This window comes from Solanum pennellii, chromosome 6, assembly GCF_001406875.1.
Source record: "Solanum pennellii chromosome 6, SPENNV200".
Lineage (NCBI taxonomy): Eukaryota > Viridiplantae > Streptophyta > Magnoliopsida > Solanales > Solanaceae > Solanum > Solanum pennellii.
This window is the reverse complement of record NC_028642.1, coordinates 2463353-2475821: the sequence shown is the minus strand read 5'-3', so window position 1 is coordinate 2475821 and position 12469 is coordinate 2463353. Positions and strand designations below refer to the sequence as shown.

General features: G+C 35.2%; 2 protein-coding genes across 3 annotated transcripts; one reads left to right on the top strand and one right to left on the bottom strand.

Annotated features, from left to right (window-relative positions):
- Window positions 1-195: 195 nt before the first annotated feature.
- Window positions 196-3440, bottom strand: LOC107022054 (multiple organellar RNA editing factor 2, chloroplastic-like). Of its 2 annotated transcripts, none has more exons than XM_015222774.1 (4): window positions 2954-3440; window positions 2114-2214; window positions 1951-2016; window positions 196-598 (listed from the first exon to the last, which is right to left on the bottom strand). In XM_015222774.1, exons 1-4 carry the CDS (start codon window positions 3364-3366, stop codon window positions 456-458), a joined length of 723 nt encoding a protein of 240 aa, XP_015078260.1. In that variant the 5' UTR covers window positions 3367-3440; the 3' UTR covers window positions 196-455. The 2 variants fall into 2 exon arrangements, with proteins under 2 accessions (XP_015078260.1, XP_015078261.1); XM_015222775.1 differs by having other exon boundaries at window positions 2114-2211; window positions 2954-3395.
- Window positions 3441-4663: 1223 nt separating this feature from the next.
- On the top strand, window positions 4664-11967 carry LOC107022026 (BRCA1-associated RING domain protein 1-like). The gene is made up of 13 exons (XM_015222734.2): window positions 4664-4958; window positions 5193-5246; window positions 5374-5444; window positions 5994-6089; window positions 6191-6504; window positions 7148-7510; window positions 8097-8197; window positions 8754-8940; window positions 9045-9154; window positions 9367-9457; window positions 10140-10305; window positions 11035-11153; window positions 11459-11967. Exons 1-13 carry the CDS (start codon window positions 4867-4869, stop codon window positions 11801-11803), a joined length of 2109 nt encoding a protein of 702 aa, XP_015078220.1. The 5' UTR covers window positions 4664-4866; the 3' UTR covers window positions 11804-11967.
- The last annotated feature ends 502 nt before the right edge of the window (window positions 11968-12469 follow it).

Below are 12469 nucleotides of genomic sequence, written 5' to 3'. Positions count from 1 at the left end.
CCAATCTTCATGAAATCTTTGTTGAACTTTTGAAAATGTTTAAATATACCCCTCTTGGGTTAAAAATAAAGTTACTAATTCATTCTTCACTATCCACAAAGTGTAGCAATGTGTGTATATATTATAGACAGATATGATGATATGATGTGCTGGATAGACTTGCGCACACTTTTGACTATTTCACTACTTGGATGATAGGTCACAATTGAATTTACTCAAAGATTTAAAAGAGCAGAAATAGTAGAACAAACAAAGAAAACTAATTACTTTACATATCAATGAACTTGCATGACTATCAAGTACCTAAATTTTAAAGATTTCAAACAAAATCATCAAGCGTTCCATTAGCACAGAACAATAATTAACAGAACAACCGATAAATCATCTTGCCACAATCAAGATCTTTTTTTTCCCAACTTGTTTGGGATTGAGGCATAGTTGTTGCATTACTATCTTCACCGTGTGTTCTCGCGGCGTCTCACATAACGTGTTCGGTCGTTATATCTGGGTCTGTCTTGGGCTCTCTGGGGTACTGGCTCCACTCTCTTTTGTCTTTCAGGTGATCTTTGAACTATCTCTCCGTTCACAAATAGCTCAGCTGACAGACAGTCATCAGATTAGAAAAGATGTTTGGGATATCAGGACATGTTAATATTTACAAATTCCTTGTTTCAATTACAATAAACTATGTCTAGTACTCTTAATTGCTAGGCCATACACCACAATACTCGAGGAAAAAACTAAATGTGCAACAAATATTTGAGTATGAAGTATGAGATGCTGGTGTTTACTTCTTTTTTTTTTTGATGAAGTAAGTTGTTTCATCACCGGCATCAAGAAGATGCAAAGAGTACAAAAGTAGATATACTGGTGTTTACTTCACTTCCTATCAGAGAAAAATAAGGTTGAAGCATCGTTGATTGATTGATTAAGCATAAACAATAGGATCTCCTAAACACATAAGTGACAAGGAAGCTGAACATGCACATAAGTAGGACTAGGGCTGGGGGTGGAGAAAGCCAATTAGATCAAAGCGGTTAAAACACTTCCTTCTTATTATCGCTATAAAATACTGAGTAAACCTTCCAGTAGTTCCGACATAAAAGGAGATCATCTCTTTTTAAAGAACCTTGTCTGCGATGGACCTTTAGTTGGATGGAACTACTTGAGGGTTTAGTCAGTGTTTTATAGCGATAATAAGAAGGAAATCTGATACTTCCATATAGGAGGGGTTTCTTCTCCTATATGACAAGGAAATCTGATACTTCCGAGCTTGCTTTAGTAGCAGAAACACAATACACCATCAGTAAGCAGCCTAGAATAATTATCGACCAAGTAATCAATCACTAACAAGTTCCAAGAGATTAACGTAGATCACACTTGGAAATCAAGGTTCAAATCCCAACAGAGACGAAAAACACTAGGTGATATCTTCCTAACTGCCTAAGCCTTGGTAGGCAAACTACCCGATAGAGGGAGGTAGGAGGTAAACGTTAGAATAGTTGAAGAGCACGCAATGGTCTGGAAGGATTATAGCTTGGAGAAAAGAGAAATAAGGATCATAGCTTGGAGACACATTGTGAACAATTGGGATAGCTTAAATAATGACACATCGCGGCTAGTTTTTGACCCATGATAGCATGCAGGGTAAAAGGAAACATCTAGCCGTGTAGGATTTACCACAAATGTATATAGACCAGAATTCGGCAATTTAACTGAGAGGTGTCAAAATATATTTTGAAAAATAAATAGGCACGTGTAAAAAATAAGGGGAGCCAACATATAGTATTTATATGTAAAACTAAAACTAAACCTAGCTACAATATAATTTTCTGACGAATTGACACCCCTTAGCATAAAAGTGCCTCCGCCATTAGAACAGATACAAAACAAAGAAAAGCTCATATTTTGCTTCTAAAACAGGAATTTCAGCAGAAGGAAAAGATGTACCTCCATAATCCTTGTTCTCAGGATCGACATATGAATCTGGTAGGACAAAGAGAACACCAGGCAAACCTGTACAGATTTCAAAGAATACAGTCTTTAAGAAACATGGTGACTGGCATAATTAAACTCTCGCTTACGGAATCAGTAAATTGATACACACACTAACCTTCAAGCTTATTTGATGTCTCCTCATCAATCTCACATCCAAAACCAAAGTATCTTTCGCATGAAACATTGTATATCTTCTTCTTGGCCTCTTCTTCACTACTTAAACAAGAGATGAACTAATAAATTAGAATTTGCTATCTCCAGGAAATATTTTTTTCATTTTCAGAAACAGAGCAGCTAAGACCCAAGTGGGATAGCATAGTGAAGGTCCAAGATTACAACTAAATAGTTGCAGAGTATTGCTACTAAACTATCTATCTGTTTTATTATTTCTGTGTAACCGACAACGGCCCATGGCGTACGGTTCGAAACTCGGTGGATAATAGGCCTGTCCCACTACCCCTCTCTACTTTTTTCTATATAACCAAGGAATCCCCAAGGGCCAAATATGCACTGTTCGAAATTTTGTGGATAATGAACCTCTCCTTCTACCCTTCTCCACTTTAATACCAGATTTCTGTCCACTATGCCACAAGGTTCGAACCCATAACATGCACCTTAGCTCACACATCACAAGCTTAGCTCTTACCACCGAAGCCTCGAGGGCAATCCATTTGCTTCATTTCATATGGTGGTGTTGACTAAGTATGGAGTTTCAGATGTTAATTTGACTTATATAGTTCATATATAATGACAAAACATCCCTTTGACAAAAACTACAACAAAATAGCACAATAATTGAGATAACAGAAATCAATTAACAATTAACTACAAGCCTAATACTATAACTATCAGTGTGAAAAGATAAGCAAGGCAATAATCAACTAGATAGTGACTTTCTACCAACAAAATTATTGAATTAAGCACTTGAAAAAAAGGTAGGAGAATCAAAAACTACCTCCCAACTACTTTAGCCAATGTTTGTATGTAACAATCAATCATCTGCTGTTTAGTAGCACCTTCACCTCCAGGCTTATCCATAACTATAAGCCAGTGTTCGTAATCACACCCGGGGAAAAGCGGAGCCATCTCAGTCGGTGGACGGTCGCCGTAGTTCGACCCGGAGTTCAGTGGCGAGTATGCGGACCGGTTAGCTTTGCACACGATAGTATTGACCCGACCCGGATTTGGATTCTCGACCCGGATGGAATGGAGGATGGAGTTGCGGCGGAAAGTGGATGAACGGCCGGCGAGATTTGTTGGTTTAGGTACTGGGATTGATAAGGAAAGTTCGCCGGCGGCGAGATATACGGAGGTCGACGGGAAGGGAGTGGCTGAGCCGGCCATCATAGCTGCTGCTGTAGTGAGCATTGTGGTGAGAGAGAGAGAGGATAAGGGGAGGGTTTAGTGGGTTTAAGAAATGATAAAGAAAAAAAAAGAGGATAATATTAAGGTGAAAAAGTATACTTATAACGAAGCAAATAATACGATAATCGAATTACAATAAAAATTGGCTAATAACATAAATTGAACAATAAAAATTTATGAGAATAATACTAATATTATTGATAGGAAAGGAGAACAAAGTATGATGGTTTAAACTACCATCAAATCTATCCTTCACTTAAATAAGATAATGTTCAACTAATTATTAATATTTTTAATTTACTTTGTGATTTCACGTTGTTTTATCTATCGTCATGTCCTCGTTAAGTTTAGAATGTCTGACTTACTATATCTCTCCGATATTTTTTGGTCTATCTTTGCATTTTCTTTTGAACCTTGACAAACCTCTCACTTCGTTTACTCGTCTTACATGGTCATTTGTATATCTCTACTTTATTCGTCCTCAACACTGTTTTTCTTATCTTGTTTACCTGCAAATGTCCTCTTATTTTGTCCCGGAGATCTCCATTTTCAGTTTTATTTGGTCTAATATATTTACAACACACTCATATTATCATTTTCTCGGTAAATATTTATTTTAGAATAATTTCTTTAGTATACCTTTGAACAACTTTGATTGGGGCACCACTATAGGTCGACGCCTGTTAGTTAAAGTTGTATCTTAACCTTCTCTCTTGAATGTATGTTCGATTTTTGTCGAATCTTTCTGTCACCTGTAAAAATTGGAATTCCGTCTCGACATGATAAATATTGATGCCCACTGTGCAGAGTTTACAACCTTGAAATTGACTATTTCTCGAGTTTGGGCAACACCAACACTACTTTGAAAAATAATGTTGAACACATAAAATCAGTGCATAATGTTAAATACAAATTAAATGAAAAAAAAATAACACAACTCCCTATGCAATGTAGTGATCTTGAATCTCACTTTATAGACGAAAAAAAAATGTCAAATACAACGTCAACAAAACACATTCGAACCCAAGTCACTTCACTGACACAAAAGACCTTTAATGAATTATGGACTAATCCATCGAAACAAACCTTTATGTTTCAAAGTGTATGATGAGACATATAGTGCTTATTCGAGTACATAATTTATTCCGAAAGTTAACCGATACAGGTGCACCCCTATCTTTTCACGTGGGTCCGCCTTCGACTTCAAACATAAAATGACCATTTTTGTCATTTCACTCATCCAAGATGTATTATTTGGGCCAACCCTAAAACAACCCAAATTGGCTAATGTGAAAAAAAATTCGCGGGAGAAAATTCCCCCCAATATCAAACATAGCGCCAAAGTTCGAATTTTTATACCGCCAAAATTCAAGAAAACTCCAAAATTAGTTGCATATTTATATATACATATATACTATAGTTTTATTTTCTCCCAAATTTTCCTTTTCATCATTGCATTCAGCTGAAAAATCTGCAATTTTGAAGCTTTGGGTAACTTCAAGAATGGCGGCGGAGGCTCAAAGCATTGCTCGGTTTCTTAACCCATTGGCTTTTCATATTCAAAAATTGGGTCTTGAGCTCAAATGCCCTCTTTGGTATTTTCTCTTTTCTCTCTTAAATCAATGGTCATTTTTTTTTGTTAGAGACTCATAGAACCTCGCGGGATTACAGTGGGTATGTTGTTGTTTTGGTAGAACCTTTAGTTTTGAAGAACTAATTTAGCTGAAAGATGTAAATTTTTTGACTTATTAGAGGAAATGAATGTAGAGGATTGATTGATTTAGCGTTTTCATTTGGTTTCCTGATTTGGGGTTTCTTCGGATTTGCAGCTTAAACTTGCTGACTAAACCTATGTTGCTTCCCTGTGACCATATTTTTTGCAAGTAAGTTATCATTTTGGATACTTTGAATTGGATTCTTTTGTGGGATATTTTGTATTTTTTCTTGAATGTTGAAATCTGGGTTTCAGTTTTAGTTGCCAAAAGATTTTAATTCAATGGTTTTCTGCAGCTTTTGTGTTCCGAGCTCGACCCAAGTTCAATGTGAATGCCCTTTATGCAAACATCAATATGTTGATCAAGGTACTGTTATGTGGTTTGAAAATCACAACTAATTTGATTTATTGGTTTAAAATCAATTATTTATACTTATGTTATAAATTCTGTATAAATATATATAGAGTTTGAGCCAAAGCTACTTTTTTTTTTGTATGAACTATACCTTGCCCAAACAAACCCCTTTTTGGTCATGAAGTGTTTGCCCATTTTGGGTTTTCAAGTTCTTCTGGGAGATGCCCATTTGGAAAGACATTAATCCCCTCAATGCAAATACATAAATGGTAGCAAACCAAAAATTGATTTTATAACAATATGTTTTCAGTTTAATTGCTTTAAGGTTTAGGTGAGGTGGTTCATAATCATCAAGACATCAACACAAGAAAATCTGTATAAATTTTACATCTTATGTTTTTTTCCATGAATGAATCATTTGTATAAATTTAACATCCGATGTTTTTCATGAATCAATCATATGATTTTACCATGTGAAAAGAAGAGATGACTTTCTGTTTGCAAGTTCCTTAGATTTTGTGAAGGAAATGATTTATGTTTTGAGTTTGTTGGATGATGCAGAAATTAGGGCAGTGCCTCATATGGAGAGTATGATATCCATATTTAGAAGCTTAGATGCTACTTGCAATGCTAAAGTCTTTCAATTCCAATCTCCCGGTAAACCTATCTTAATCCCTACATCAGTTCTTTTGTCCATTTTGTTATTGCTAGTAAAAGTATAGTACTACTCATACACAAGAATTGGTTTAATGCTCCAGATTCTGGAAGACCACTAGAGCAGTCTCCCGTTTCTGTTAATGCTGACAAATCAAGAAATGAGCAATCTGTCAAAGCCACAATAAGAAGCAATGATCCGAGCAAGGAGATTCAAAGGCACAATGAACATGGAATGCCATGGAATGTTGTGAATCATTTGAGTGTCTTGCTTTCTTCTGACAGGAAGAAAGACTCGAAAAATGATGGGTATAATGCAGAGGAAATAGATTTGATTCAATTTCAACAGCAGTCACCAGGCAGTGCTCATTCATCAGACAGCAACAAAGATATTGTTAAAGAGACCAGTGAACTGAGAGTAAGAAATACTATAAGTTTCATAAATTGCTGTAATTTAGTATTGTATCCATGATTTTCTTTTACCTTTTTTTTCTCACGGGGTTAAATTATTTGCAAATGGAATATTAAGAGCCTGCTAACTATAGGTTTGTTGATACTTGTGGTTGTGCATTACTTGCTAGTGGTTAGACTTTAATTAAAAATGATTTCTGGTAAAAAGGATGCACATTCTTCCTATTAAAGTGCTTATTCCATCTGTTTCAATTTGTATGTTTGATTTTGATTTGGTGCGGAGATTAATAAAATAAAGAAGTTTGTGGTCTCAAACTAAAGATATGTGGAAGGTATCAAAATGCTCTTTAATTTTATGGTCTTAGACATGTCATGAAGTAGTAGTAAAAAAAATGAAAGAAACATGTTTTTTGAAATGGGACTAAAAAGTAAATTAGGACAAATAAATTGAAATGGAGTAGTAGTAAACAATTCTCCAGCTATTAAGCTATATTTTTTCTTGAATTAATCCTGGGAAGTAGAGTAGCTCGTTATCTACGATACCATGGTGACAGCCTATGGAGATGAACTTGTCTAAGGATTAGCACAACCAAAAAATTGTTACCTTGACACTTCTTTTTATTGAATTAAATGCGTCTGCTTGTCTTCAGGTTATGAAAACCAATTCTGCAAAGCAGCTTGTAGAAGATAGCTCGGATGTGGTTCCATTTCTGAAAAAAGAAGATAGTGTTGAAGGTTTAATGCACCACACAGCTATGCATGAAAATGTGTTTCATGAAAGGGATGTGAAGAGACAAAAGAAACTAAGCTATGGATTGCCAGAGATGGCCTTGCAGAGTCATGATCATAATCAACAAAGAGAGTCTTGTTCAAGAATAATTGCCAACTCAGACTGCAACTTGACATGCAAATTGAGTGAATCTTCTTTTGTTGCTCATCCACAAGAAGTTTCAGATCAACATCTTCTGGAAGGCAGTGCTTGTGCTTTCTGCCTCAAATCTAAGATAACAGAGGTCAGATGTCTGCTTTATATTCTTAAGGACAAACTGAAAATAGAATTTGTAGATGGTTTGCAATATTTGGTTTTAATTGAAAGAAAAAAAGTATTTGAAGTAGAAAAAGAGTGTTTGAAGTTAAAATATATTTCGAAGTTGATTTTATTGTGTTTGTATGTGAATTTCACTTGAAAAATAAAGTCGAAATTTTGTGAGCAAAAACTATTACTATTTCATTTGAAATACTTATCAAACTTTATTTCAATATCTGATTAGTAATGACCAAACCATGATTTATAAATACTAAAGTATCAAGTATCAACATACCTAGTATACTCCCATAAGTGGGATTTGGGGAGGGTAGTGTGTATGTAGACCTTACCCCTACCTTATTTATTGCCAAACATCAAAATTTAGTTTTTATTATACCATGTTTATTCTTTTGATATAATCATTTCATGCTATCTTCTATTGTTATCATATAGTAGATTATCCATTCATATGCACTATATATTTGTCTTCCATTTATACATATGGATGTCATATTTGGCTACTATTACCACTCTGTAAACTTAACTTGTCTATATTTTATTAATACTTGCAGGGAACTGGACCAATGCTGCACTATGCAAAAGGCAGGGAGGTGGTGGGAGATGCCACTTCACTTTCAAAAGCCATACCTGTGCATATGAAATGTATTGACTGGTATGCATTTCTCAATTTGGCTCTGATATTCCATTATCAGTTATGTTTATGGCACTGCTGGTCATAGAGAAAGCTCTAATTATGTGATTTGACTTCAGATCCATTCTTGAATTTCATCTTCTTTTTTGTTTATAGAATAGTTCTAGCCATGTTGATGGTTATTGACATTGAATGGGGGATTTTTATCCTTTCCAGCTTACAACTGTTAAATTAGAACCTATAACTATATTGCCTCTATTTGTAATGATCAAACACAATTATATAGTGCTTATGGAGCTAGTTCGTTGGAATGGAAATAGTATTTAAGTAATCCAAAGTTTTCCAATTAAGCTACTTGTATATCTATCAGTATACTAGTTGATTTTTGTAAGTATTCACCTTAGGTGCATCCTATAAGTTTCTGTTATATTTACTCGGTGCTGCCTTGATTGTATTGCCTTCCAAAATTTATAACTAGACAGTTTTGCATTAATTATTTTGAATTCTACATATTTAGTGCTCTACACTAGTCTCTTACTTAAACAAATCTAATGGTATATTAAATTTCATTTTGTAGGGCGCCTCAAGTATATTATGATGGTGAGATCATAAAAAATTTGGAGGCTGAATTGGCAAGAGCTTCAAAACTCAAGTGTAGTGGTTGTGGCCTAAAGGGTGCTGCTCTTGGCTGCCTTGTGAAGTCTTGTCGGAGGAGTTACCATATGCCCTGTGCATTTGAAATGCAGAACTGCCGTTGGGATACTGTAAGTAGAGCAACATGACATAGCTAGTTAATGATTTTATCAAATTGAACATTGTAAATATTGTTTTTCCTGTTCTCTCCTCAAAGTTACCTCTTTGACTGCAGGACAACTTCGTCATGCTGTGTCCGAGTCACAAATCAGTTAAATTTCCTAGTGAAAAGTCAAAGTCTAGGAAGCGTGCCAATATTGAAGCACGTCCAGAACCTGCTCCCATGTAAGAATATTTGATATCAACTTTTGCCACCTAGCTTAAGTTGTAGGCACTTTAAAAGAATTATAAAACATCATCTTGAATCATTTAAAGATGTCTAATTACAATAGCATAGAAGACACAAGTCCCTCCCTGTACCAGCCCCTTTATTTAAAGCTTATATGATAAACACATGCATATCCCCCTTTGGAATATAATGTTGAATGTGCATGCAGAACATCCGAGCGATTGAATTTTTGGGCAAAATCGTCAGATGGACCAAAAGAGTGGGTTCTATGCGGATCTGCTCTATCCTCAGAAGAGAAGGTTGGTGTCCTTCATATACTTAGGATGTTTTATGCTAGTTTTTTTCCTATGCACAATGCATGCAAAGTACAATGCATCTATTTTGATTGTTTGATCAATTTTCTTATATTCATGGATCAAATTACTAGCATAATGACAATGGACCAATAAATGTCATTATGCTAGTTATCATATTCATACTAGCATATTATCATGCATAAGCAACTTATCAATACCAGTTTTTTGTTGTTGCTTGTGTATAAGCAGACAACTTTATTTTGATGATCTTCAGATGGTGTTGGACTTGATTTCTATCAGTATTAGCTCATTCTTCAGTTTTCTGTTAAAATTCACCCCTTCCATTTGCTGAATTAATTATCTATTTATTTCTCACAATTTGGCTTTGGTTATTTGTCTCTTAATGTCTTCCATCTGGACTTATACATGTGGTGGAGACAGTGGAGTAAAATAATCTGTTGGTTGAACACTTGAACTATTGCACTTCCATCAATATTATTTATTAACATATTTCTTTTAGTTTGGGGCTGGGAATTTGTTGGTTGAAATATTGCACTTCCATCAATATTATTTACTAACATATAAGCTCTTTTGGTTTGGGAAATTGTTGACTGAAAAAACAAGTATAGAGTTGTCTACACATCAATATTGGTTTATCCTAATTGCTTTTTTAATCTTATTTCAGTATATGTTGGTCAAGTTTGCTAATGTGTGTGGCGCAACTGTGTGCAAGTCTTGGAACCCAAGTGTCACTCATGTCATTGCAGCAACAGATGAAAAGGGTGCATGCACCAGAACACTGAAAGTTCTCATGGCAATTTTGGGTGGAAAATGGATCCTAACAATTGATTGTAAGCTCTCTGTCCTTTTTGTTTTGCATGGTTTAGTAGCTTTGTTGTTTGTTTGATTCTCTGTTGGGGAGAATCTTAATAGCTTATTCGGTTGGCTACCTACTTGAACTTTCACCTTGTTTGTGAGGTTTCAATTTCCCACCTTGTAATTCTCTCCCCCATTTTCCCGTCTCATAACCCCCTATTTTTTTAAAAAGGAAAAAGGATTCTTCATTAAGGGAGAGGCATGGTGAATGATCATAGAAGCATGATATGCAAAAAGTAAAACTAAGTGAAACTAAACAATGAGATAAATAAGTAAATTCATAAGACATCATAAAAACAGAAGTATCATGTATTTAGAGGGATTGCAAAGTACTAAGTTATTGAAATGCTGCTCTACTTCAAGATATAGTTCTTTTGCACAAGTAAGAAGCCAATGTATTTATGTAGGTTACCCCTCCCAGTTTGGTGTTTCTATGTTCATCCTTGAATGTGATTGGGTACTGTACATGAGCTGGATTATACTTTTTGGGAGAACTGCTATGCGGCTTGGAGTAATTTGTTAGTTCACATGCTTTGCACGATAAATAATAAGCACAAGTAATTCTGTAACATTCTGTTATGCAACAAGCACATTTTATCAACAATCGCCCAACATGAACAGAATTGAGACAAAGACGGTATACTTCAACAATTGACCACTAGCTCAACTTTTATAATACTAACACAACTTTGCTTAATTTGCAGGGATAAAAGCCTGTTTTCAAGAAAATTATCCTGTCAATGAAGAGGCTTATGAATTAAGCCTGGACAATCATGGCTGTTTTGGAGGTCCCAAAATTGGTAGACTGAGGGCTTCATCCAATGTAAGTTTTTATCTTTCTGCTGGTGATAGGAAATGCATTTACAATGCTGCCTGTGCACACGCTTTTGGCTGAAACATCTTTGCTGATTTTCTAAGTAACGAGGCATACTCAATGTAAACCCACAAGTAGGGTTTTAGGAGAGTAGTGTATAAGCTAACTTTACTCCTACCTTTTAGAGATAAAGAGGATGTTTCAATTCTAAATTCAAATTCATTATACCTTTTGTACCCCAAGCTTAAATAAAGCATGTCGTAATTCTAAATTCATTACGGGGATAGTAAAAAGGTTCCTTATTTCTTATGCAGGCACCTAAGCTATTTGATGGTTTGAAGTTTTATCTGAGTGGAGAGTATGTCCCAGCTTACAGAACTGACCTATTAGATCTAGTTGAAAATGCTGGAGGTTCCATAATCCACACTAAGGAACAGTTGATTTCCCAGACTGTTGCTACACAAACAACTAGCTCAGCTTGTCTAGTTGTTTATAGCAGTGATCCTCCACGTGGTAGTGAATTCGGGGAAGAAAGAAACATTTTGCTTCAACGACAAGCAAATGCTGAGGAACTGGCCAAGCCACTTGGTTGTCAGGTCATTCAGCATACATGGATTCTAGAGTCTATTGCTACATGTAAATTAGTGCCCTTCTGCTGATAAATGGGATTTAACCTACAATGTTTATTAGTTATATGTTATGAATAGTCCTGCTAATTAAGTCTTATTTGTTTGATGATGAGAACAAATAATCTTGTTTGTCTATGGCTGTTGTACACAACACTTTCTACATCTAAGCAATATAGTGAATTTTTTGCTACAAAGTGTCACAACCAAAAGTGGTAACTCTTTGAAGTAAATACTTGTGTTTATGTTCATCTTAGAAAGTAGAAGATTGTATACCCAGGCCTTTTCATGTCTTGTTCATAACCACAGAAAAATTCAAGTTTTGCAATAACAATGCGTTGGTCCAAATAAGTTGTAGTTGATTGTATGAATCTTTTTGTTGGTCCATATAAATGCATTTCATGACAATATTATGAAATTACAAATGGAAAAGGCCTTAAATATATTCTTAAACTATATTTTGGCTTAAAAATACCCTTGTTAAAATATTGAGCCACACCTACCCTTCTAGTTAACGGAAATATCAACGTGTGTTAAATGCCACATGGACTCCACATGGCATGCCAAATAGATCCCACCAATTTCACATCTTCTCCCTCATTTCATTACTTTCCCCATCAAAAGACCTAAGAACTCGATTCACCACATAGATTTCGAAACAATGTTAAAATCTTTTATCAATTCACTTTGAAACATCAC

What these genes read in the sequence shown, in the direction of transcription:
- LOC107022054 (XM_015222774.1), bottom strand. Translation starts at nt 3,366, where the DNA reads ATGCTCACTACAGCAGCAGCTATGATGGCCGGCTCAGCCACTCCCTTC. An exon ending in GACATCAAATAAGCTTGAAG is followed by an intron (nt 2,017 to 2,113) that starts GTTAGTGTGTGT and finishes AAATCTGTACAG; the next exon opens with GTTTGCCTGGTGTTCTCTTT. An exon ending in TGAGAACAAGGATTATGGAG is followed by an intron (nt 599 to 1,950) that starts GTACATCTTTTC and finishes ACTGTCTGTCAG; the next exon opens with CTGAGCTATTTGTGAACGGA.
- LOC107022026 (XM_015222734.2), top strand. Translation starts at nt 4,867, where the DNA reads ATGGCGGCGGAGGCTCAAAGCATTGCTCGGTTTCTTAACCCATTGGCT. An exon ending in CTCTATCCTCAGAAGAGAAG is followed by an intron (nt 9,458 to 10,139) that starts GTTGGTGTCCTT and finishes ATCTTATTTCAG; the next exon opens with TATATGTTGGTCAAGTTTGC. An exon ending in GACTGAGGGCTTCATCCAAT is followed by an intron (nt 11,154 to 11,458) that starts GTAAGTTTTTAT and finishes TTTCTTATGCAG; the next exon opens with GCACCTAAGCTATTTGATGG.